Source organism: Tamandua tetradactyla, chromosome 24 (assembly GCF_023851605.1).
Source record: "Tamandua tetradactyla isolate mTamTet1 chromosome 24, mTamTet1.pri, whole genome shotgun sequence".
Lineage (NCBI taxonomy): Eukaryota > Metazoa > Chordata > Mammalia > Pilosa > Myrmecophagidae > Tamandua > Tamandua tetradactyla.
In genome coordinates, this window is record NC_135350.1 from 21,355,311 (window position 1) to 21,382,950 (window position 27,640).

The 27,640-nt window shown below is 36.1% G+C and overlaps 1 protein-coding gene across 1 annotated transcript in view; it reads left to right on the plus strand.

Annotated features, from left to right (window-relative positions):
• Positions 1-27,640, plus strand: part of MANBA (mannosidase beta) — a 136,050-nt gene that overhangs the window by 59,385 nt on the left and 49,025 nt on the right. Inside the window, exons 8-11 of the mRNA XM_077142671.1 lie at positions 14,203-14,354; positions 16,191-16,308; positions 17,595-17,681; positions 23,969-24,136. Of these exons, the coding sequence (XP_076998786.1) occupies positions 14,203-14,354; positions 16,191-16,308; positions 17,595-17,681; positions 23,969-24,136 (525 nt within the window). The remainder of the gene's footprint in view (positions 1-14,202; positions 14,355-16,190; positions 16,309-17,594; positions 17,682-23,968; positions 24,137-27,640) is intronic.

The window sequence follows — 27,640 nt, forward strand, 5'->3', positions numbered from 1 at the left end:
GTAGAGACAGTGAAAGTAGCAACTCTTTAAAAATGTTTGAGTGGGAACCACACCTGAGCCAGGTGGTAATGGTGGCTGGTTCAAGTCAGGAGATTGGCTACTTACAGGAAATAAGTAACTGTATTGAAGTTATGTGAACCAGTTTTTCACTGATGGATAAAGGTGGTACACATATAGAAATGGGGAAAAATAGAGTGGATTGAATTGGAATTAATAATATGAACATATGATTTTCAGTATATGTAAATGAATAATAGAAATGAGTATACATGTAGATGAGCATGTACACACACAAATAGAAATGAGTATACATGTAGATGAGCATGTACACACACACACACACACACACATCATTTTCCTCGCTCTCCTTACTGAGAGGGCCTGGGAGCAGTGATACTTAAAGACTTAGAGCAGTGAATACAGCTATTGACTAGAGCTTGGTTTGCTTTTTTTACTCTATTTTTGCATGGGCAGGCACTGGGAATCGAACCCGGGTCTCTGGCATGGCAGGCGAGAATTCTGCCACTGAGCCACCCACCATCGCAGCACCCTAGATCTTGGTTTTTGAACACCACTCTTAAAATGAATTAGTGTTCTAGGACTTATGCCAAGAGTCTCTTGCTAGTGCAAGAAAATAAGGAGGTGCTCAAGAATGATGGGGGCACATCAGAAAGGCATAGGAGCCAGTTTAAAGGGGCTCTCACTGGCCAGATCTGGGAGAATTTAGTTATCAAGATAAATAATGATGGTAAAAGATTACAAGCCATTCCACATATCAGAAATGCTTGAATCTGCACTGATATAAATAAGTAAATAAGTAAATAAATAGATAAAAAGAGAAGGGAAAGATATCCCTTAAAGTGGAATATGCTGACTGATAAATTTAAAAGGAATGATGGAACTAAAAAAATCATCATTTAACAGCTACCATGGTAATCAATAATTCAGGCAAAACATATGAATGTTTGCTGAAACTAGTAGGTGAAAGTGGCATGAAATATATGGGAATTTATATAGCCTCAAAAGTCTCTCAACAAAATATTTATTAATTCCTCTCTATAGAAGAAAAAGAGTGGAGAAATCTAGCAGACCCTATCTTGATTAAGTGATCAGGATTACCCACCAGCAATAACGAGCAAGGTGGCACTGTGTCCACCTGCTGAGCTGCAAGCAGGGGAATACAGCATCACTCCTGTGGTAGTCCTGCCCAAAGTGTGCGCCCTGGATCTACTCCTGTGGGAGTAATTGATGCACATTAGTTAAAATCTTCAGTTCTACTTCAAGCTTCAGTCTACTGTTATCTTCAGAAATGTCAAGGAAAGACGGAGGGATTCCTCCACATTGGAAGAAACTAAAGAGTCACGACAACTGGGTACAACAGGTGATACTGGATTGGGTCCTACTTGTCATAAACCACACCATCAGGGCAACTGATAAAACTTGGAGGGTGCCTCTGGGTGAAGGGTTTACAGGAGCTCTTTGTACTGTTCTTGTAAATTTTCTCTAAGTTTAAAATTGTTTCAAACTGAAAAAGGACTGACAAAAATCAACAACAACAAAGTCCTGATGTGGGGAGGCGAGTAGAAAGAGAGCAAGACTAGTTGAAAAGGGAAGGGTATTTAATGGGGCAAGGTCTCTGAAAAGGCAAGAGAGGATGTGTCACTGCACTAGTGGATGGATTCATTTGGAGTAGAGGAGTCTGTGTTGGCTGTTATTGGAGTTAAAAGGGTCCATCAACAGACGAGTGGCTAAACAAACTGTGGTATATACGTACGATGGAATATTATGCAGCTTTAAGACAAGATAAACTTATGAAACATGTAATAACATGGATGGACCTAGAGAACGTTATGCTGAGTGAGTCCAGCCAAAAACTAAAGGACAAATACTGTATGGTCCCACTGATGTGAACGGACATTCGAGAATAAACTTGAAATATGTCATTGGTAACAGAGTCCAGCAGGAGTTAGAAACAGGGTAAGACAATGGGTAATTGAAGCTGAAGGGATACAGACTGTGCAACAGGACTAGATACAAAAACTCAGAAATGGACAGCACAATAATACCTAATTGTAAATTAATCATGTTAAAACACTGAATGAAGCTGCATCTGAGCTATAGGGTTTTTGTTTGTTTGTTTGTTTGTTTTACTATTATTACTACTTTTATTTCTTTTCTCTATATTAACATTTTATATCTTTTTCTGTTGTGTTGCTAGTTCCTCTAAACCGATGCAAATGTACTAAGAAACGATGATCATGCATCTATGTGATGATGTTAAGAATTACTGAGTGCATATGTAGAATGGTATGATTTCTAAATGTTGTGTTAATTTCTTTTTTTTCTTTCCATTAATATAAAATAAAAAAAATAAAAAAAAATAATAAAAAAAAAAGGATAAGTACATATGGAGAGAAAAGATAAAGGTTGAGGATGGAGGTAATTTTAAGGTCTCTGGGACCACTCGAGGTTTATTGTATTTCTGTGGGAATCGTATAGCCGTCTTTCAGTGGAGTTTAAAGAAGAAAAAGTGAACCTGAGAAAGTTTAGGGGGTTCTGTCAGATAATGTTTTGCTCCCCTGTTGTCTGCTGAAATTAATGGGGGCAAGTTAGAAATGTGGGCATAGTAAAGGCTTGTGATAACCACTTTAGAGAAAGGGCTAAGGCAACCGAATAAAATGGCTGTTGAGAACTCAGTTGAGGTTGAAAACTGAATCTCTTTATCTGAGAGTCAGAATACCTTTATTCTGGTATTCTGAGTGACCTCTTATTTATTTCTGATTGTGACGTGTTAGGCTGGTCTTGCAGGTAGTGTTTTGCAGCGCATTTCTGTGATATGGTTTGAAGTTGTTCTCTGGGTCTTCTGCCAACCCTACTGATAAGTAATATGCCAATGAAATCCCTAAAGTTTGAGGTGAGGTTTGGGCCTGAGAAAAATGGGGTGCATAGTATCTTTACACTTTATTTGCTTTTGGATTTGTAGGTTTAATGTTTCGGTTTTTGAAATTACCTTCTTATCTCTAAAATGTAATTGTAGCAACAATTCCATATCATGTGGGAATCTTAAAGTAATGTTTTATTTAGCCTTTTAAAACATACTAAAACATTATAATCAGCTTTGTATATTGCTTGCTAGAAGATTTCGAAAAGAGCCAAAAGGATGATTTAAAAAGGAAGAAAGGATAAAAGACTAAGATTATTTAAATTGAAAGATAACTGAGGAATTGTTGGATAATTCTTTATCCTGTTTTGATACTGTTTTTTTTTGTTTTTTTTGTTTTTTGCATGGGCAGGCACTGGAAATCAAACCCGGGTCTCCAGCATGGCAGGAGAGAATGACCCCCACTGATGCAGTTTTTTGTTCATCTATACTGGGATAGAAATGGAGGAGGAAGTGAGCTCAAAGTAGGGCATATGAGACTGAGGTTATTTAGGGGAGAGCTGAGGTTGTTTATACTAGAATAGGTAATTGAGGAAGATTTCAGATTCATTTGAAACAGTTTTATATCCATTTGTCTAAAATGGTAAAGGTTGGTTTGGATGATCTCTTGTGCTTTTCTTACAGCTCCGTGATTGCCTGATAAAGGAAACCAGAATGGTGTAAGAATGTGAGCTCTCTGCAAGTTTCAGGATTAAATAAAGGACTAGAAAGGGCTAGATTAAAAGTATAGGTTAAAGGTGAATTTGGAAAGAGAGAGATGATACCTAGTTCGTTTTTATTTCTATCCAGGCTGGTTCCTCCAGGGAATTGAATTCCCGGCCAGTCCTGAATTTCTTTTCAGATGACTGCCGGTGTTCAGCAAGCAAGAAATTTGATTGCTACCTGCCGTCTGTGCCCTGGCAGGAGTCCCTTTGTCTTATTTCCTCTTAGCTTTTTTTTTTTTTTGGTGGGAATGTGTTGGAATGGGATCATGTTTTAATTTTTTATTGCAAAATATAACACATATATGGAAAAATACACAGAACATAGGTAAGAAGCATGGTGAGTTATCAGAAAATTAACACTCTTGTAACCATCATCCTGCATGAAATAGAATATTGCTAGCACCTCAGAAGATTCTACCTTTTTTATGAGCCTTCCCCATCACTACCCTCCCTCCTTCTACAGACCCGCCATCCTGACTTCTAACACTACGGTGTGCTTTTGTTTGTTTTTGAACTTTATATACATTCATGTAATAAAGTATGTATTCTTTTGTGTCTGACTAATTTTTTTATTATTATGAAAATATTAGAAAATATTTTTATTGATAAATCTTCACACACATTCGTTCCATAGCTGGTATACAATCAGTGGCTCGCAATAGCATCATAATATCTTCACACAGTTGTGTATTCATCACTATGATTTTTTTTAGGACATTTGCATCACTCCAGAAAAAGAAAAAAGAAAAGGAAACTTATACATTCCATACGCCTTACCCCTCCCTCTCATTGAACACTAGTTTTTCCATCTGCCCAATTTATTTTACCCAGTATCCCTCCTATTATTTATTTATTTTTTGTTTTTTTTTTTTTTTTAACTCATCTGTCCATACAGATGAGTATGGATAAAAGGGGCACCAAACACAAAATTTTCACATTCTGTTTCTGACTAATTGGGCTCATCATTATGTCTGTGACATTCAGATACATTGTGTGTAGCCATAGCTTGTTGATTTACCTTGTTGTATACTATTTCATTTCATTACACATTCTGCTACTGAAATTTGGTTCGTTTCCAATTCTGGCTATTCCAAGTAATGCTGCTTTGAACATTGTTGATAAGACACTTGGCACATATATCCCCCCAATATATTGCCATTTGGAGTGGAATTGCTGGGTCATAGGGTATGCATAGGTTCAACTTTTATAGACGATGCTAACTGTTTTGCAAAGTGGTTGTATGAGATTCGCCTTTGCCCCTTGTGCTCACGTGTGCACCTGTACTTGGTGTTCTGTCAAACTGGCCTTTAAACACTGTCTTTCAATCACTGCTCCCTCCTTTTCTCACTCCATTGCTCTTATATCCTGATAGTTTGGCCTCACTATTTTGTTATGCTGGACTGGTTTATGCAAAAATATTACTATTTTTAAAATGTTTCATTGAGATCCATCTAGCTTCGGTGCTATACCGTTATTTTTTGCCTCTTTTCTATGCATTTTGATTTTGTGTTTACTGGGTCACAAGACCGCAGCACATTTGACTCAAAAAGAAGAACTTGGGGAAGCTACAAAATTTGGAAGCAGCCCAGCACAATGTACTGTATCATAAAAAGCATGCAGGCACTTGGGAAGGGACAAGTGCTGATTGCATTGCTTTGTGAGCATGGCAGAAGGTCTTGATGACTAAATTTTTTTTTTTTTTAATTGTTGAAAGGAGTGACTTTGGAGCACATGGTTTCAGAATGATAGGAGAAAATAAGGAAACCAGGTATTTTAAATGTAAATAGCAATAAAAAGTAAGGGCTGGTATATTATGAACTCAAAAAAGTCATTTCATAAGGGATCATGGAATGTGAGTCTAGGAGAGTCGCTGTAATCAAGTTTGGGAATCAGCTTGATTTTTTAACAAAAGGAAATGTTTTAAGCATAAGTGGTAATTGGAGAGGCTACTCCATGTAAACTGAATAAAAGTCTTCCCAATCACTGCTTATTGCTATTGTCTCCCCAGACTATGTGGATGTTTTTATGCTACTTATTGACATACTGAATTGGCTAGGTAATATGTTTTAAAGTATAATAAATATTTTTTGAATGACTAGTGTAGTTTGCCTTTCTGGAAAAACAGCAGATCAAGTAGATGATATTTCTTTTCATGCTGTAACAGTTTCCCAGGTATTCACCAGTTCAAGTAAATCTCATGGCTGAACGCAACGGGAGGTTGTTGCTATTTATATTTGACCCACATCAAGATTCTCTGATTAAGTTACTATAGGAAGGTAGATAATAAGCATTCCACAATCAGTCAGTACTTGTATTGCATAAGTCAGAAGACATAAAATATTGCCCATAGCTATTACACTTAGAGAAACAACAGGGTTTTCTTCTTTGTCTTTTTATTTTTATTTCACTTTGATCTGTTTCTTATATTCCCATTTTCATCTTTGCAATTTTCACAGAGTAGAAAGAGAACACACTCTCATTGGGATATTTTCTTCTTTTTTCTAAATTCTACCAAGAATTTGGCTTTCCAAAGACCTTAAAGGTACACAGCCAGAGAATCTAGAATTGAGAATAATCAGGGTCTATTCTTGACACTTCAATACTTTTGATCAACACTGAGAGTTCACAGAGATTATGAAGTATGTCTCCTTCCCTTTGTCTTCTTCCCTGTCAAAAGTTTAATTAAACATTTCCAAAAAGGCTACAGGCATTGTCTTACCAAGGGTGGGTTGTGGGAACAGCTCACACTGGGTGGAGGCAATAAGGGGGACGTATTGAATAAATGTATTGAGTTTGTTATCATTGCTATGTGCTGACAATTTAAACAATATCAGTGATAACAATATTCCTTCCTAAAAAAATTCTTTTGTTTGTCTAAGTTCTAAATAATTGCTGCTCTTACTCTTGATTTAATACTCTTTAAATGGACTTTGATTTAGCATATTTTTATTTATCCTTTAATGAACAATAGACTTTGATTTAGCACATTTTTGTTATTTATCCTTTAATGAATGTTATATTCTACATGAAAGTTAATTTGGAGAATTCTTAGTTATAGCTGTTCCCAGGCTCATGTGGACTTAGCTTTGCATGTCATTTTGAAAGTTAAGTTCATAACAGTTGGAATCATTCGAGCTTGCTTTGGGCACAGTGGTGTCTCTAGTCCTGTCTTCTTAAACATTCTTGCATTTAAAAGTAGATTTGAAATAGACAATAATAGCATATGATTATAAAAAGAAACTGAGGGCAGGCAATGGTGGCGCAGTGGCAGAGTTCTCGCCTGCCATGCCGGAGACCTGGGTTCAGTTCCCGGACCCTGCCCATGCAAAAAAAGGAAGGAAAAAAACATAGCAAAAAGAAACTGAACGTGGGTTACTTCAGTTCCATCCTTTGGCTTGACCTCTTGGAGTTTTTATTTTTAGGTTTAAAATGTAAAACAGAGAAAGAAAATGTGAACTATGAGGTATAATATGTAATATTTTGCTTGATAAGTACAAATTTTAGTTCATATATGAAATGTTTTACTACTAATAATAGCTTTCAACTTGAAATTTATTCCTTTTAAGTTGTTTGTTTTAAAATTAAGGAATGAATCAAGAAAGTAAAACATGACATCAGGTATGCTTTAGTAGTGGTGGATATTTAAAAAAAAATACTTTGGAATTCTTCTTCCTGACACTACAGATACTACATATAGATATCAGATGTGTGAATTGACCAGACATGCCCATATAGAAGATGGTAGAGTTGAAATAGAGCAGAGATTTTTATATTTGCAGAAAGACTTCTGTTGAATTCACAAAAAGATATTAAATGATATTTTGAAACATTTGAATTGCTATATCAGAAACCTCTTGTTGTTGTCAAGGATATGACAGTACTGTGTATGTGTCTGATAATCACAGTGGAGTTCATGCAAAAATAAAAGAAATTAATCCCAAATATTACTTCTGCCTTTTGCAAATCATCCTCTAAACCTTGAGAATTCACTCTTTTGGAAACATTTCTTCATGTCTTATGATTTTGGGGACTTTGGAAAAATTCTCAGCTCACCTCATTTGATGGAAAAAGCTGCAGAAAGTCTTTCCCAGGCAAGATGGAATGTTCATTATGACGCTGTGGAACATAGACAAATTTTGAAAAGTTAATCTCAGCTTTGAAGTACTGTGTGATCCAAAGAAAATGTGGACACATGGATCAGCTCAGATTTTGGTCTCCGCTGTAAGCAATGTTTTTTTCTGAGTTATCTTTTTTCCCGGTGTACAGTTTTAGAAGAGGTTAATCAGATGCAAACATATTTGCAAATAGCTGGAATCCACTTTGAACAATGAGCAGTGAGGTTCCAGTCTTTGAAACTCTTCTTTGAAGATCAGTACACAGAAATTGTGGTGAAGGCTATTAACTATGCAACAACAAAGTATAAGGAAATGGGCATTTATGTAGAAAGGTGAATCAGATTTTGAAGAGAAGTGCTAGAATAAACTACAAGAGTTGCTGATAGTGGTCTTACATTACCCGGAAAAATAAAAATGGCACTATTTGATTGCCATTTTCTCCAAGAATCGGATATTTGTTTAAAAACATTAGATCGGATAATGTCTCTGTTCACTGTCATCCAACCATTTTCTTTGATTTTTGCGGAATAAAAACTTGAGTAGTCAGAATTTTTTGACTGCAGAGGCATTTGTAAGCAGCTCGAGAGGATCTCAAGGAAACAAAGACACGGATACTATTGCATTTTCTGGAATTTAACAGATTTTTATGAATCTATGCCTAACTTATCTTTATGTTTACTGTCTTTCTTAAATATTTGTATATCTTTGGCTCCATTTGAAAGAACATTTTGAAATTAAAATTAATTTTAAAAATGTATTTCAGTTAAGTGTGGAGAAATGGACTGACAAATGTGGCTGCACTCTTTATCAAATACATATATGCAGAGATCAACTTTAATGAAATTGACAGATTTTCAGAAGTTAAGGCTCAAAAGTAGCAAATGTTATTCATTAGTACAGCAAACCAGTATACAGGTATTTTTTTCCAAAAATATGATGTAATAAAAACATAAATCCATAAATTTTTCTTTTTTTTTTTGCACTGTGATGTACTCTATTTTAGTGTGTTTTTTTAACTGGCATGATTATACATGCAAAATCCAATAGAACAAAAATTTCACTGTTTGCATTTCTTTTCTGGCTGTTGTCGTTCATTTCCTTTCATTATTATTGCTGAAAATAATTTTGTCAAATAGAGCAGAATGATATTAAAAAGTGATCCTATCTAATGTTGAATATATGAGATACACCGCTGGCCACAGTGATAGCATATAACTATGCTGATGTAAAGGTTAACCTCACTTCTGGTTATGTTGTCTGCAAACTGTAAGAGAGGCAGCCTCTCTTGCATCATCCTGCTGGGGCCTGTTTGAGGCAAACTCTTTGTGGAGACCCAGAGCTTGTTTTCTCACTTCTGCACGGTAGGGCAGTGGATCGTGAACTTTCAGGGCAAAGACAGGAAGGTGGTATTTTGTTGTCTCTAATAATGCAGGGTAGTAGATAGGAAATGATTTTTAGAAGGTATATTTTGGAGATTGATGAAAATTATTTGAAAAATCTTTTAGATAACATTTGCCAATGTTTAGAATTGTGTAGTAGTTTTTTTTTTTCAAGTAGAAAATTACCCTTTTGAAAATCCAGTGATACTATAGCCGCATTTTAAGTATCTTGTTACAAACAGCTGAAAAATAGCACTCAGTTTATGAATCAGTGATTCATTACACCATCATCTGTTTGGTCTACCGAGAAAGAAATTTGAGAAGCACAGTATTTACTTACCAGTCACGTAACTCTTAAGCCTTTTAGTAAGATATGCCTAATTCCTGTGTGAAAGAATGAGTTCAGCTAGCCTACACTTTTAAAGTTAATCCTTCTGTTCCAAAAATGAAGTTCTTATGAAGTTAATTAAAAAAAAAGGAGCTAAAAAAACTTTCAACACTAGGCAGAAAAATTTGGGAAGGAAAAATTAAAAATTCAGGGCTGCTTGATTACAGTTAGGTTTTTAGCTGGTTATTTTTTTGCTACTTTTAGACAGTAGTTTGGTTTGTTGGGCTGTTTAAAAATCTTTGACCTCATAGGAAGATAATACATTCACCCTGCATGTAAATTTGTGTTTCTTAAGGGTTTTTACAAAACACCTCTTTCAGAGCCCATTATTTTCTCAAGAAGTAAAATACCTATTGTAGAAGAAGGCTTTCATGTGACCTATTCGGACTGCCACGAATCACCGACCCAGCAGCCTTTAACCTGCCAAAAAATGTCCAGAGGGGAAAGCAAGTGGCAATTGGAACTTCATCTCTGAGGCCCTGTCAGGTGGTTAGAATTTCCTTTGACCTGTGTCATGAAATTGTTGTTGCAGAAGCTGGGAGATTGGGATAGATGTCTTTTCACAAGAAAATGTTCACAAAATAGAACAATTGTTCTATTTTGTAGTTAATATTATCTTAATATTAATAGATATTAAAAATTAAATGTGGGTCCTGTTTTCTAAATTAATGAGTCTCAGATTTCTTTGGATTCAAGGCGGCTTTATGCTCCTAAAAATTATGGGAGCCCCAAAGTGCTTTTGTTCATGTGGGCTGTATGTGCCGGTATTTGCCATATTAAAAATTAAGACTGAGAATTTTTTAAAAATCACTAATTCATTTCAAAAAACAAAGATAACCCCATGGTGTGTTAATGTAAATGACTTATTTTTTATGAAAAAAAGTATATTTTCCAAAATGAAAATATTTAGCATAAATAATAACATTGTTTTACGTGTTGGCAAATCTCTTCAATGTCTGGCTTAATGGAAGACAGCTGGATCCTCATCTGCTTCTGCATTCCATCAATTTGCAATATGCTGTTTTCGTTGAAACGTATGTAGAAAATCTGCCTTCACACAGATTTAGTTGAAAAAGGGAAGAGTACTTTAATAGCCACTTCAGAGAATTGTGGATATTCTTTGACACAACACTAGAAAGAACTTAAGTGGTAGTTTCTTAAAACTTAGTTGCAGTGTGGAATCTGAAACCATATTGGTGAACTTTTTATACATTGATATACCAATGTATTAAAATTCATTGGTCTATTCTACACTTTCGTGTGTGTGTGTGTGTGTGTGCTGTATGGTGGGGGTCACATTTCATTCTTTTTCCATGTGACTATCCTGTTATTGCAGCACCATTTGTTGAAGTTTTTTTGTGTGTGTGTCGGGGGGAGGAAGTGCGTGGGCCAGGAATCGAACCCGGTCTCCTGCCAGGTGGGTGAAAATTCTACCACTGAACTACCTTTGCACCCCTATCCTACACTTTGGTGGAACTTTTACCCATGTGTGATACTGTAATGTAATACACCGGTTATTTGGAAAATGTTGATTTACTGAAATTTACAGATCTTCCACATGTTGAAATGTGTCATTATACAAAATTGAATTTACATTTGTTAACATCCCCACTGATCTCATCCTAAAGTCTTTACTAATTGGGAAGCTTTCAAACTCATGGTAGTTGATAAGAGTTTATTTAAATCCTAATTTTTGTATTTTCCTTGAAGTAACAGGCCTACTTCATTCATTTTAATGAAAATATCTGCCAAATATTCAAGTGTGAATAATCATGGTTTGTCTGTCAGTCCTTCTTTCAAGTAAAAATGGAATTTGATGAAAAAGTTGGCTAATTAAGCTTACAACTCAAATAATGAGATAGATGCTTTCCCTCATGACAACCATCATATGTAGTGTTTTGTGCATATTTCCCATTTCATCACAGAATATTAAAATGAGGTGCACTCAACGGTTGGGATTTCATAAAATTGATAATTTGTACTCCTTTATCCAGGTCATTTTGAAAGTGAAACTGTCTTTTTTTCCCTGCTAGTGCATGAAGGTGGAGGGTACAGTGATAACTTGCACACTTTGGAGCCCCTGCTTTGATTTCTGCTTAGGCACCTGCAGTATCCCCACCACTGCTGTGGCAATAGAAGTGCAAATGTTAACACAGCTGTTGCAGGATAACTGTGAGATTCAGGAAAGTTATTCAGTACTTTGATACTTCAGCACCTCTTGTGTTTTGTTGTCAAGCATGCACATACAAGAAATATCTTCTTCAATGATTCATTGTGCTGTTACCAGACAAATAGAAGCAAAAACAGTTCATATGTGAGATCCATCCATTTGTAAGGCAAAGTATGATTCTTCGGATGAGATACCTGCTCAGTTTTCATGTTGCAGCTAAATCTTTAATTGAATGAGCTACCCCATCATTGAAAAGTGACAGCAGTGTGATTTCTTTTCCTGACTTTGCATTCAGTAGGCGTTCAGCGGTGTCACTGTACAACGGCCTCTGAGCTAATGTGAACTTCTCCAGCCAATGCAGCACAGTCACTAACCCTCTAAGATGCTTAGTGGCTTTTTCGGAGGAATGTAATGAACATTGTTTAGCTTTTAAATAGCTCATCTCATCTAAGTTTAAAATATTCAATTACTTTTTCTTTATATACCAAAAGATTGACCTCCAAATGACACTAAATTAACTGGAACCATACATGTTATGCAAAAATATTCCATTGCATAAAGCACAATAAAGTAAATTATGAGCACCTATACTATAAAACTGAGAGAAAGATGACTTTCATCACAATTTCATTTATTTATAATTTCATACAGTTTCTTTGGAGTAGATTCTTATCTCCCATGAATCAAAAGACTGATATGTCAGTTTCTTTCTTTTTCTTTTTTACCATTTTTAGATGTAGACAGTGCAGCTGTAAGATGAGAATGCAGATCTTCTACTCTTCCCCTTTTCGGTCAATGATTTGGCCTTAAATTAGGAAAAAGTATATCATAAATAAGCTTTCTTTAGAATGCAATAGGTTTTAAATTCTGAAATGAATTTCAATTAAAATTAAATTGAAATTTGTTTTTAATTTGAAAAAAAAAACATTATTGTGGAACAAGTTAACAGAATGTCCTTAGTAAACTTTTAGGTGTCTGTAGGTTGTAAGGGAGACTTTGGAATTCAAAGTAAGAATTTATTGAACAATAATGAGGTTACAGAGATTATAGCAGGAATGGCCAAAAGCCACTAGTAAGAACAAGTAGAAGCACTGAGAACAGACTGAGTTGATCTCTGAAAATGCACCTCTTTATACCCTAAACTAGAACACACCAGAATATATAAGCACATATCCTATTAGCCTTCAGATTGATGATGCTATCACACATATAGTCTCTGGGAAGTTCCATCATACACGTAAGAGGGCCTAAGAGTGAAAAAGGCTAATAATGTTTTAGCTTTATTATTAAAATAGCTTTGAACTCAAAAACCTCCTGAAAGAGTCTCAGTAATCCCTGTCGTCTCCAGCCACGTGTAAGAACCTCTGTACTACATGTTCAAATCCCCTCTCAAGGTGTTTTTAAAATTCACCCGTGCAAATCACTGTGCATTCTTTACATGTTGCAATCCTAAAGGACTGTGGCAAATCTATGTCAAAATTCTCCTCATGCGGGCATTTTCCTGTGTCTTCTCATGAAGTAACTCTGGTATCATTTGTCATGTTACATAAATTAAGGCAAGCGTAGGAAGGTGGAAGAACATATGGGTACTTTAATTACATGAATGTAAAGTAGACTAATTTATTAATTTTTTCAACTAGAAAAGAAACATGTAATTGTGGTTCGGGGGTAGGCTTTATTGGTGTAGAACCATGTCCTTCATTTCCTCGGTCCAGTTTATTACTGGAAAGAATGACGATTTTGGTAAGAACGTCAAAACTTTTCTTTGTAGGGTCTTGCTGACCATGCTTGGATGTGGGAAAACCTGACTATACTGTCACAGGGACAGAGGTCTCAGCTTGCGTTTCATGTCGCAGTGATAGCAAAGGAATGTGCGCTCCTATCCCATCTGCCAACCGCAACACCACCTCCGCAGTTATAATCCAAGAGCTCTCTCAGACATCACGATATGGTAGCGAGGATTCAATTACCCATTAAACAAAGCATTTTTACAGCAATGTGTTATTAAGATTGTAAAAGTGTTAAATTATGAAATGCTGTGTGGCATCTTTCTTTGATTTTAAGATGCACAATTTGCATATTTAAACAACTCAAATGAGAATGTGTTTTTCAATCAAAGATGCATCTGTTTCACTGGTAGCATTTTTTTCCTGTTTCACGACAGTATCAGTTTCTGTTTTGATTTTGAAACGGTATCTTCTAATATGTTTGTTTTTATATAAGTGCCTATTTCATGAGGTAGACTACAACATATTTTACTATGTTGTAAATGGTAAAAGCTTTTTATATTTTTTCTTTTAAAAGAAATAGCAGACTCAAGCAATAATCTGTGTATATGTATGTATGTTTTCCGAAATGTGTACTTCCACATTGAGTGCTTCATAGCAAATAGGAAAATGAACATTGAGCTGTGCTCATATAAGTGTTCAGAAAGTTGTTCTTCTTTTTCTACCTCTTTTGCTTACATTTTTGTTTGATATTCAGTGTTTATTTCTGTTCATTCAGGTTTATTTTAGGACAGTGGAACTTATAGAAGAGCCTATAAAAGGGTCTCCTGGTCTAAGTTTCTACTTCAAAATTAATGGATTTCCCGTATTTCTGAAAGGCTCTAACTGGATCCCAGCAGATTCGTTCCAGGATCGAGTAACCTCTGACTTGTAAGTTACCATCTTTCTTTTCTTGTTCCTCTTTTTATTAACAGTCCCATAAGGCTTGAGGCTTGCTACTCATTTTCCCTTTCTTTAGACCCACTGGAAGGAACTGAGAAGTAATATAAAATTCTAGGATGACGGAAAGGATTTTAAGATCATGTATCCCAATCTCCTAATCTGTAGTCTTGAAGCTAAATTATGAGACTACTGAAAGCACCTGCTTTTAGAAAACTATTGTGTATCTACTCTGAAATAAATAATAAATTTATTATTAAATTAAGATTTTTTTGTAGGGTTTTGAAGAAAACCTTATTTTTAAGCATGCTTCTAAAAAATTGGGAATCCATTTATACCTCTTTATGCTATTTGCATATTCTTTAACCTTAAGAGAACTAAAAAAGAAATACTAATTCTAGGTCTAGAAGAAATTTAAAGTAATTTTTTCAAAAGCTTTGAGAATAGATCATTAGAAGAGAGTAGTGAATCCTACTTGGGTTTATAAACTGCTGTCTTTTAAGTGAAAATATATGTTACTTAGTGTTTAGAATATAGATGTAACTAGTAACTAAACCCTAATTTTGCCAAAAGTTGCAATTTCCTTTTACTTCAAAATGTGTATATTCTGAATTTCATAAGAAGAATTCTTCAGGCACAGGCAGGGGATAATTTGCTCCATCTTTTCCTTTTGAAATGCTTTTCACCTCTCTGGCTGTTTTTGACTATGAACTGTTTAGCACAGAAGAGCCAATTGGTAAACTGTCCATAGGTGACTTTGCTGAGAGCCCAGTGCTCCGGGTCCCTGACCAGCCTGTTTTTTGGCTTCCCAGTTTACTCCTGGGCAGTGTTCTGGGGGTGGAGCATGCAGACTCTCAAACCGGCTATAAATTTCTTGCTTCTCCTTAGGGCATTGTGCCTAGGAACTGAAAAATGTATAAAGGAAATTTACTAGAGAAAGAAGTACTGGGCTGGAGGAATTGTATAAAAAGGAGGTAGAGGATGAGCTAAGTAGTAATTCAAGCTTTGACTTTTCTTTTATAATTTTAAATAGTTATGTAAAATTATCACATTTGATTTTTGAAGGTTTATACTTATGTTCTTCTACAGGAATAACTTTAAAACCAAAATTCAGTTTTAAAAATAGCACAGTGGGTGCATGAGTAGTTCAGGAGTAGAATTCTCACCTGCTATGCAGGAGACCCTGGTTTGATTCCTGGCCCATGCACTTACCCCCCGAAAAAAGACATTCAACAAATGGTGCTGCTGAGAATGAGATATTCACATGGAGAAGAATGAAATGTGACCCCCCACTGCACAGCATACACAAGGAGAAAAAGATAGCACAACGTTACTGAAAATTTAGGAAGCAGAGAAAATATCTCAATATTTCTGTTTCTGTTTTTTTTTTTTTATGTGGTGTCAGTTAATGTGTATGATGTAACTTTACCTCATTTTCTTTACTAAGCATTATGTTCAAGTCATCATAATTTAAAAATGTGTTTCTCTAACAGAGATGTGAAATGTGTTTTCTACCACAACATGTTTTTTTTTTTACATGGGCAGGCACTGGGAATCGAGCCCAGGTCTCCGGCACGGCAGGCGAGAACTCTGCCTGCTGAGCCACCATGGCCTGCCCAACATGATTTTTTTTTTAAACGCAACATGTTTTGAAAAAAAAAAATTTTTTTTTAATATTCCAAATTTTAACAATTAGTATTTTATATTTTGGGGGGTGGTGGTGGTGATGGTGCATGGGCCAGGAATCAAACCCAGATCTCCGCATAGTGTTTGCTTTTAAAATTTCAGAGCATGTAGCTTAAGTTTACAGCTTCTGTTCTTCTCTAGGTTACGACTCCTTTTGCAGTCTGCTGTGGATGCCAACATGAATACCCTCCGGGTTTGGGGCGGAGGAATTTATGAGCAGGATGAATTCTATGAAATCTGTAATGAACTAGGAATAATGGTGAGTGTATGGTAGTATTTTATATATTGATACGATATTATATCCTCATTTGACATCTGATGTTTTGCAAGGGTGATACTGCTCATTGCTTCTGCTTTCAGAGCAAGGAATGATATTCCAATTATTCCCAAAGAATAGATGATATCTTGCAAACCCAGAGCCATGATGATAATTCATACATGTTTAATCATTTTAAATGGTACATTTTCCTTATGTTTGTTATATCTAAGTATATGTCTATCTCCATTTTCTTTATAATTTTCTTTGTGATATGAAAGCATACATAAAAAATCAAATTCAATATTTAAAAATGTTAACTTCATGGAGATCTAACAAAATTTAGAGAGAAGAAAAATAATAAAATTAAGTAAGAAAAATGGGTGCTTAATATTTTGAAAAATGTGCTTTGAACATATTTTGCATTGGTGATGACTGAACAGAGGAAATTTTTTTTTTAATTGTAGTATTACAGTTCTAAAATAGAGCAGAGCTCCATAAAAGAGTAGTAATTAAATAATAATGATGGTGATGGTTGTGGTGATGATGGCAATAGTATATAATATTTATTAAGTACCAGGTATTGTTCTAAGTTCTCTGCGTATATTAATTCATTCTCCCCTCATGCCCATTCTATGAGGTAGTTACTATCATTCTGTATTCCCAGATGAGGAAACTAGCAGAAACAGGTGAAATCACTTGTCCCAAATCACAGAGCTTTGTGCTGTGTGATGTATATGGTGTAAGCAAGATTCTGACTCAGGCAGCCCAATTCCCAGCTGGTGCTCTTAACTCCTGCATTATGCGGCCTCCCTAGTAATGGCCTTATATATTTTTCATTACTAAAATGTGAATGTAGTTCTCCTTTATTCCATGAAAAGTTAACTCCTATAAGAAAATAAACCTGTTAGCTATACTATGATTCCTAATAGTCTTGTCTCTTGATACCAAATTACTAGTGAAAGCGGGAATGAGGAGAGATGTGGGGAAGGCGTTTTTGGTTTCCCTTCAATGCATTCAGTGTTTTCTTATTTGAAGGCTCCTTTCTTTTCTACCTGACTAACATTTTCTCATCTCAGGTTTCTTCACCGTTTTTGTGCAGTTCTGAAAAGTTGAATCTCTGCTCAACTTTTCCTCCATGCCTTCATGCATAGGCGTGATTGAGAAGTCACAATCACCATGCTAACTTGATTTTTCATGTGTAAGATAATCACCAAAGTTAAAAGTGGAGAATTTCTGTGTAGTAACGTTTATGGAAATGCTTTCTTGCCCTTTGTTTTTTCTAACAGGTATGGCAGGATTTTATGTTTGCCTGTGCCCTTTATCCAACTGATAAGAGCTTTGTGAATTCAGTGAGGGCAGAAGTTGCTTACCAGGTATGTTATTTCCATTCCAGGAATTAAAAAAAAAACAACTAAAACACTTGTTTTATCTTTCAGTTTTATCTTTTGTTAAATCCTTCCAAATTTCTTTTTGTTTGTCTCTTTACTAAATCCTATGGAAAATCAGTCAGGTAATTGACTCCCTAGGCAGTCTCAGGGCTTTAACACCCCTTTGATTCACTTCTCTGCTGACTTCCTGGCTCTTCTATCTAATTGCCTCTTTTTTGGTCATAGGAGGGGCCAGATGAAACAGCTTATCCTTCACCTTAGAAGGAAAACCTCAACATGCCCCATACAACTGTACACCTAAAGATTTCACTATGGTGGAAGGACCCTGTATTTTTGTTTGGTTTATTTCCTACCCTCTCACATGCAAATGCCTTAATAAGTCTAGAGTAATTGCTACTTCTTGCTCACTAGGTCCAATCAACATGATATCAATATAACGGACTAGTATGATTTCTTGTGGGAGGGAGAGAGAGACTAGATTATGACATGGGGTGGAGGGTTGATATACTCCTGAGGTAGGACAGTGAAGGTATATTGCTGGTCTTGCCAGCTGAAAACAAAGTATTTCTGGTGGTCCTTACTGACAATTATTGAGAAACAAGCATTTGCTAGATCAATAGCTATATACCAGGTACCAGGGAATGTATCAATTTGCTCAAGCAATGACAACACATCTGGAACAGTAGCAGCAATTAAAGTCACTGCCTAGTTAAGTTTACAATAATCTGCTGTCATCCTTTTCTGCACAGAACAATTAGGAGAGTAGAATGGGGATGTGGTGGAAATTGCCTCTCTTATATCCTTCAAGTTTAATAGGCATTTCACACTCATCATGTTCAAACCAAACTTATATTACCTCCCCCACATTTGCGTTTCCCCATCTCAATAAGTGGTACCTTTATTCCATGAATTGCTTAGGCCAAAAATTTCAAGTCATTCTTGACTTCTTGATTTCTTTTGCATTCTCTATATACTCATTTATATTTGTATTTATATTTATTGGTATATAAATGCAAGGAAGAGATTATATATTATGCCCTTCTCAGCACTGTCCACTGAAGAGGACTAGAAACAAACACTCACAAGTGGTGTTGAGCATCCTTGGTATCAAGATTTTGAAATTTAGATCATCGTAATCATTAAGAGAATGGCTTTTTGGAGAAATGGCTGGCTCCAGGTCTGGGGGTAGGAAATATATAAGATGATCCTAGAGCAACTTGACATACAAATAAAAAAGTTCTTGAAGATATGTCAAAAGGACTTGAAAAAGCTCTGCCCAGCCAAAAGTAGGACAGTTTGATAATATGAACTTCAGTAAGGATAAATATTTCAATGACTTGAAATCCATCATGTTTAAATGTACAAGTTCATAATCATTTTTAAAAATTACAAATTATTTGGTCAGTATTGATGGTTGGTGTCACCTTGGCCAGGTGATGGTGCCCAGTTGGTGGACTAGACCAGATGGTGTGTAGTCAGGTAAGTACTGGCCTAACCATTACTGCAAGGGTATTTCATGGCTGGTTAATAAACCAGAAGGCTAGTTTATTAAATCATCAGTCAGTTGATTGCATTTGTCGCTGATTGCATCTGTGATCTCTTCTGCAACAAGAAAATCCAGTCAGCTGAATTTAATCTGATCAGCCGAAGACTATTAAGACAGAAGAGAGAACTTCCAGTTTTTCTTCTGCCAGTGAACCTCTCCTGTGGTGTTCATTGAGGACCGTCATTGCAGTGGCCGACTCAAAGCTGCTCTAGGGCTTTTAGACTCTTGCATCTCTATGGTTGTGTGAGACACTTTTACTACAATATCTCTTATTGGTTCTGTTTCTCTAGAGAACCCTTACTAATATAGCTTGGTACCTGGAGTGGTTCTTGAGAAAGAGAATCTTAAAAATCGATTTTAAAAATTGGTTTTCTACTCTGACTAGATTCAAAGGCACTAATGACCCTACTTCCAATAATCCAGATAACACTGACAGCCTATGGCATAAGTTAGCAATACAGATACACAAAACATCACCACTTCATTCTCCTAATCAGACTCCTATATGAGGCAAGGCTTTGAGTGACAATGCTTTTGACACCTTAACAGAGTCTTGTGGAGTTAAAAGTATGATGATATTGGCTGGTTATTCTTAGATATACTGGATATAGTTATGAGAGAAAGGGATGAGATGAAGTCTTTAAATTTTCGGCTTAACTGCTGTATGAAAGATATAAACATTCTAGTGTACCCTGAAAGAAAATCTTCTTCCTGTGGTTACATACTTGAGATCTCTGAAAACCAGACCCAGTGTCTCATTGTGCAAGTAGCAGATTTACAATGTAAACTAAAATCTCAATCTTGCAGGGTGTCTCTGCTGTTAAAGTAATGGCTTTGATTGGAAAAGAATTGGATATTAAAACTTGGGATAGGGACATATCAGTTGATAATGATGGCAGCGGTACATGGAAGCCTGGGGTTCTGCTGAATCTTTGTTAGATAGACCTATAATAGTCTGTTCTGAGGAGACATATGTCCCAACTCCAGCCTTCCCTGAGGAAACAGCTTCTGGGCCTCCAGTCCACTCTATGGACTCTGCCATCCAACCTTCACCTAAAGAGATGAAACCTTCAGTGCCTGTTTCACCTATAACTACCTCCCCTAGTTAAACAGCCCTCACTCCTCTGTCTGGGGCGATTAATCTTGTTTTACCAGATGAAACTGCAAGGGAATGCCCTAAGGTAATTGGCTTGAAAGATATTTTTAATTCTTTTCATGACCCACCCCCACCACCTCTCTTTTCTTCAAGACCTATAACTAGACTAAAGTCTCAACAGGCCTTGAAAAGTTAGAAACAAAGTGTGACACATGAGAATATATGCTATACTCCAGAAAAACTGCATGAGTTTTCCAATTAATATAGACAGAAATCAGCAAATATGTGTGGGAATAGATATTAAGAGTACAGGATAATGTGGAAGGAATATAAAGTTGGATCAGGCTGTTTATTAATTTGGACCCACTAAGCAGAGATTCTGCATTGAATATTGTAGCTCGAGGGTTTAGAAATGGCATTAACAGTTTGTTTGAGTGATTGACTGAAACGTGGATCAAAAAGTAGCCAACGTTACCTGAGGTTGAAATGCCAGAACCGCCCTGGTACAATTTAGATGAGGTGATGCAAAGGCTTAGAGAGATTGGAATATTAGAGTGAATTTATCATGGAAGACCTGCTCACAAACGCTAGGAATGTCCAGAATACACACCTTTTACCAGGACTGTGAGAAATAAATTTGTGAGACTAGCTCCCTCATCCCTGAAGAGCTCTGTAGTCTCCCTTCTCTTTAGGTCAGATATTACTGTGGGAACTGTGTCACTTAGCTAAAATCCTTAACACAGTGGAGATGATCCGATCCCAAGTTGTCAGAAGCCATGTGGTGGTAATAAATCGCCAAATTATCTGCTTCCAGTATAAAAAGAAGGAATAGTCATAGAATAAACAATCCCACTGCCATAGGGAGAAATTGGAAGGAAAACAGGGTCACCAGACCTAACCAATTCTGAAAACCTGCAGTGCAAACTCCATTAGATTTCAAAGTCTGAGAGACATTCATCTTTGAGACTTTAGAAGGCAGAATCCCACCCTTTCTAAGGGCCTATGCCGTGGCCCTACTCTCTGCAAATACTGGGCAAGGGCTGCAACATGGGGACCACTGTAGATTTTTCTCAGCTCACCCTCCTCAAGCATCTGGGTGGCACCAGTACTCTGCCATCTCCGGGGCACGTGCTCAGTCCTTTCAGAACAATGGGCCGACAGCCAGGCTCTCCCCAAACCCTCCTGTGGACCACCTTACTCATTCTCCTCTGGCTTCTCTTACCTTGAGTATAACTTTCTCTGGGAAAAAAAATATTTCTACATCCACAAGTCTAGATTAGGTCACCCTTCATTTGCCCTGTGTAGCACACATCCCACTTTCAATTACTTGATCAATGTTTTGTTACTCCTGCAAGACAGCAATCTCCCAAGGCCAAGGGCTGGTTCACCTCTGTATCCCTGGGTCCTGGCTGGGTTATTCATCAATTATATGGATAGACAGATGGATAGATGAATGAATAACTCTTAAAATATTTATTATAGTTTTGCAGGTGGCAAGCATTTCAGTCTTATTTTAAATTTCTTTCACATGAATAATTAAAATATAGTAGCTTATATGACTTCAACTCTATTATGTACTATTAAAGAAAAAGAACCTTTTTTTTTTTTTTTAACATGGGCAGGCACCGGAAATCGAACCCGGGTTTTCTGGCATGGTAGGCAAGCATTCTTGACTGCTGAGCCACCGTGGCCCACCCAAAAAGAACCATTTTATGCAGCGTTGCTAAAATTTTAAAATACAACTTATCATAAAATTCTAAATTAGTTTGAAGTGTGTATGTAACACAGAGCCACTGAAGCTTTTGCCTCTTAAGTAATTGCATTTTTATTTTCAAGGAATCACACAAATCAGCTCAATAAATATGCCAGTCTCCGTGGAAGCAGTCCTCACATACCTGAGCAGGTACAGAGGGTCGTAAATGAAATACTCTTTGCAAGACTGGTTTAGGAAAACAGACCTTAATTTTTTAATGAAGTATCTCTCTTTAATACATCCTTAGTACTTTACTATTTTATATATGTAATTTACTTAGGTTTTTGAATGGAAACCACAGTGAAATTATGAACATCAAACATCACTGGGAATCCATTACTTTAAATAATGACAGTAATGAGAAGTTATAAATACCAATGAGGTTACACTGCCAGAACTTGTTCCAAAAGAATTTCGCTTGACCACTGACTCACCTTGTAATTCTCAGAGAACTTTAATGAATCTTCTGCTGGGGCAAATATCCCAGTGTATCAGAAGAAAGGGGCATGTTGGAGTTGGTCTAGTGCATAAAGGACCAGGATAATTTTACCATCATATAGGTTTCACAATGATCTAAATTAATTGCAGGCCTCATGTCTCATAACTGGCAGAGATTACAGGTATGTTTTCTAGCTTCCACTTCTATATTTAGATATATTGAGTAATTTACTTACCTTTAGTTGATTTTTTGGGATATGCTATTGATAGTTATTTTAGGAGTCCTTCCCTTGATTGCCCTAATCTTTTTACTATAGTCTTCCATATTTGCCTTTTACTTCCATTGCAAACTTCTATTTCTCTGTCTCATTGTTCTCCAGCTTTACCCCTGGAGCTCATGTGGTTTGTAAAAATCTCTTTAGTTGTCCTTTTGATTTTCTAATCTCAGGTGAGACTGCTTGGGAAACGAGATTCCTCTTTTAGTGGTGAGAGTTTGCTTTGCCTCATTTGTTTCTTTGCAACAAAACTTCGATTAGACCTTGAGAACTAATCCCTACAATGTCTTGTCCTCTTAGCCTTTGGAATTCACAGAACTCTGCCTTTTTTATTTGTTAGAGCCATTTTCGTGGTGATTCAGATAATGATGAGTGTCTTAGTTTGCCAGAGCTGCTATGACAAATACCACACAACGAGTTGGTTGGACAATGGGAACTTACTGTGTCCAGTTTTAGAGACTAGAAGTTCAACATCAAGGTGCTGTCAGGACTTGCTTTCTCCCAGAGTCTGTAATGCTCCCGCAGTCCTCCATCACATGGCCGGCTCTCTCCTTGTATCTGATCCTCTAGTTTTTGCTGACTTCTGGTTTCTTCTGACTTGTGCCTGCTATTAACTGATTGTGTCTGAATTCCCTCTGCCTGTAAGGCCTTTAATCATATGGATTAAAGCCACCCTGATTCAATTTGGCCTCATCCAAATAGGATTTCTGAAGACCCTATTCACAAATGAATCCACATCTAATCTCATACTGACATCTTCAGAGGTCCTACTCATGAATGGGTTCACACCCACAGGAGCACAGTAATACTTGAACATGTCTTTTGTAGGGCACGTGATTCAGTTCCTAACAATGAAGTTGATTTATTTTACTTTTTCTTAAAAAAGTGAATTATCTTTTTTTATACAACAGAGAAGAGTAAGCCTGTTTTTTGGGGATTTATTTATAAAATACAAACTAAAAGAATCTCACCATTTTCAAAGTGTTAAAATAGATTTTCCCAGCTCACATTACTAGCCAAATTTCAAATTAATGAGTTTTTTGGCACTTGTGAATTTATGTGAAGAAGTGGAGATGGCTACAATTTTATGAATAATTTTAGTGTAAGTTTTTTATTTTTAATAATGAACATTTGAAAATTATTTTATCTTTTCTTAAATTTCAGATCAGGAGACTGAAATCTCATCCCTCTATCATTGTATGGAGTGGCAATAATGAAAATGAAGCAGCGTTGATGACGAATTGGTTTAATATATACCCCAGTGACCTGAAAACCTACATCAATGACTATGTCATACTCTATGTGAAAAACATCAGAGAGATTGTCTTGGCAGTATGTAACGATTCTTATGCAGTAGAATTTAAAAATGTGTTGTTAGACTGGATCAATTTGAATACCAGTATAGCAAGTTGTTGTGCATCTTTTTTTGGTGGGCAATTTTTTACAGTTTTCATCTTAATGTATAGTATTCCATTGTAAGGTTTCAGCCTCTGGAAGGATTCATGGACTTGAGACACCTTTGAGAATTAATTTATCTGTGGAAATAGCCACACATAAATTAAAATTGTGCTTATTGTTGGTTGTTCCAGAGATAGGCATGGGTCACCAAAGGTTAAGAATCTCTGGGACAGAGGATGTATTGGTATGCCAGTTCTAAAAATCTAGAATTGTAAATATTAAAGGGAATTTTGTGTATATCATATAGGAATATTTTGCTGTGCTGCTTAAGGGGCAGGGCAAGAGAAAAGAGCTGTTTCCCAACTCTACCTTTTGATCATTCTTTTATGGAATTCTCTCTGCACTAGTTAATAGGCACATTACAGTGATATGCATTAATGTAAATTGACTTTTTTTTTAGGGGGGAAAGCAAAAATTTTGTTTTTTGTAGTAATGCCTTCAAAAGGTTAGCTTTCTAAAAACTTTAATGTTTAATGTGATTAAATAATCTTGTCATCTTTGTATTTTTGTTTCTGTGATTTGATAATTTAAATGTTTAGTTATATCTTGAAGCAGTTTGAAAAGAGGTGTGTTTAAAAAATAGTATATGATATTAGTACCTAAATATGCTGAATTGACATTAGTGTACCATTTTGTGTGAAGAAACTTTATTAAGAACTCAGTGAAAAACATAGGTTAAAATTTATAATATTTTTCTATTCATAAAGTGAGATAGTATAAGGTTTAATATTTATGAACATTTATTTTACTATCTGGAGAAAAGGTATTGGTAAGTACTATGTTTTGCTTTTTTTTTAAATTTCTGATGAATCTTAATGTCTGAGGATTTTTGTTTCAGACCATAGTAGTTGAGAGCTTGTGAGTTCAAATCCTGGCTAATTCATTTACTATCTGTGTGATCTTGGGCATGCTACTTAATTTTTATTTCCCCAGCTATAAAATTGGGCTAATTATAGGGCCTAACTCTTAGAGTTGTTGTGTGAATTGAGAAAACACATGGTATGAAGCACATAATAAAATTTAAATTAATAGTAGCTATCATCACATCACTATTATTTTCATTCAACAAGATAGGTCTTCAGATACTTATAAATTTTAATCTCTATTTTGACACTGCATTCTTGAACTTAATAAAATTAATTTCTATGTTGATTTCTTAATCCATTTCTAAAATGAAAATATGATGCCCTCCTCAAAAGGACCAATTAATCTTAAAGTGATTTTGTGAGAAATAATTTATATTTGCTGATTTCTTTGGAGATGGACAGGAATTAGATACAATATGTTCATAACTGTTGTTATTTTTATCAAAGTGTATGGCATTTAAGGGAAAGCATCATAAATCGATCTGTCCGCATATTAATTACAATGATGAGTTTTCTATTACACTTTCCTTATGTGATCATTCCCTCAATTCATCTCAGAGAATCTCTTGATCCAAATACCCTTTTTTGTTTTTTACATGGGCAGGCACTGGGAAACGAACCTGGTCTCCAGTATGGCAGGTGAGAACTCTGCCACTGAGTTCATCGTTGCCTCCCCCCAAATATACATTTAAGGTCATGACCTAGAAAGAGATCATCTGAGATTTGTGACTAAAACCAAGCCTTGAGAGGAAATGCTAGTGTACCATCAATAGTGGATATTTTTAGACAGAGATTCATTAGTAATTGTTCAAGAAACTGGAGGAATCGAAGGAAAATCATCAAGCTTTGGGGGATTGATTTGCCTTCTCCTCCAATTTTACTTCAAAGCAGTTATAACAGAATATATCACTTGAATGTACAACTACCCATAATCTTACACTTTGCGATGTTTTTAAATTCAGCCAATATCTACTACCTATTGCTAGTAGCAAAGCCTCATTCCAGAGGCTGTTGAGAAACTCTTCTCATGGAGCTGACAGTCTACCATCAAAAGGAAGCAAAAAATTATGAATTCGACAGGGCAGAATGAAATAAGTGCTATAAAAAAATATAGTCCCAAAACCCGAGGAGCGTTTTGGAAGAAATCATTAATTTTAACTGCAAAGATCTAGAAGGGTTTCAAGTTAAGAGTGACATCCAAACCAAGCCTTTAAAGATTGAGTAGAATTTGGGGGCAGCAGGTTATCCAGTAGATATTTTAGGTCATGGAAACAATGTGAGCAAAGGTAAAAGGGATGGAAATATGTGGTGGGTATAGGGAGCAGCAAGCAGTGCCCAGCACCCAAAGCAAAGGACTCTTGGCTTGTTGTGGGAGAGTCAAAGATAGAAAAGGCAGTTTGGAATGAGACGATAGAAAGACTTCGAATCATATTATGGAATTGGGCTTTATGTAGTATACAGTGGGAAGATGCTGCATACTTGGGCATAGAAGAGGAACTTTTTCTGTCCCATATTCCTAGACAATACCTTTACTGGTAAAGCATTAGGGAGGTGAGAGATTTTGGGCAAGGAGACCAATTATACTAACTGAGAACTCCAAGTTATTGAGAATATATTATATACCAAGCAATAACGTATTATATCATAATTAATATAACTATTATAACAGTATATTCACATAGATGTTTTACATAATTCACTTATTAAGTTTTACAACTACCCTTAAATATAGGTAATATTATCATTGCTTTGCAAGATGAAGACATTGGGGTTTGAGAGATTAAATACTCAGTCACAGAGCTAGTAGGTAGTGGAGTCCAGTGAGTCCAGTGGAATGGAACTGGAAATGAGGTGACGGGAAAAAAGCATTAGAATGGAAGGTTGGAAATACTTGAAATCTAACTGAATGAAGGTGGTGAGAGAGAGGGAAAAGTTAAAGATGATCCTGGTTGGATACCATTTATTAAGATAAGATGCAGAGTCAAATAAGTCTGAAGTTAGTAAGCAGGAGTCCTGATCTGAAAGGTTGAACTTGAGATGTTGGCAGGGCAACCCAGGTAGGAATGTCAAGCTGGTATTTGGGGATATAAGTTTGAGGTGAGAGCAGAGATCAAGTGTGGAGGTGTGAACTGAGAGTAACGAGAACATTATTATACTGAGAAGCTTTGGTAGAGAAAAGGAGAGGCTGAAGACAGAGCAGTGCCTATCTCTGAATGGAGAAGAGGAATAGAGAAGGAAAAATTAGAAAGGATAGGGAAACCGAAGCATGGAAGTGTAGTATTGAGGAATCAGGACAGGCGAGCTTCAGAAATAATAGGTGGGAAATAGAATTATTTATTGTACAGCAGAGAGCGGATAGTATGGGGAATGCTAGAATTGCTTTATTTGATAAGTAGAAGACCATGGACAATTTTTGAAAAACAAAGCCAGAAAATTTCAGGGGAGTGAAATGATCAGGAACCCAGTGGCAGAGGCTGAGAAAGGAGTGGAAGGTAAAGAAATGTGATGGACT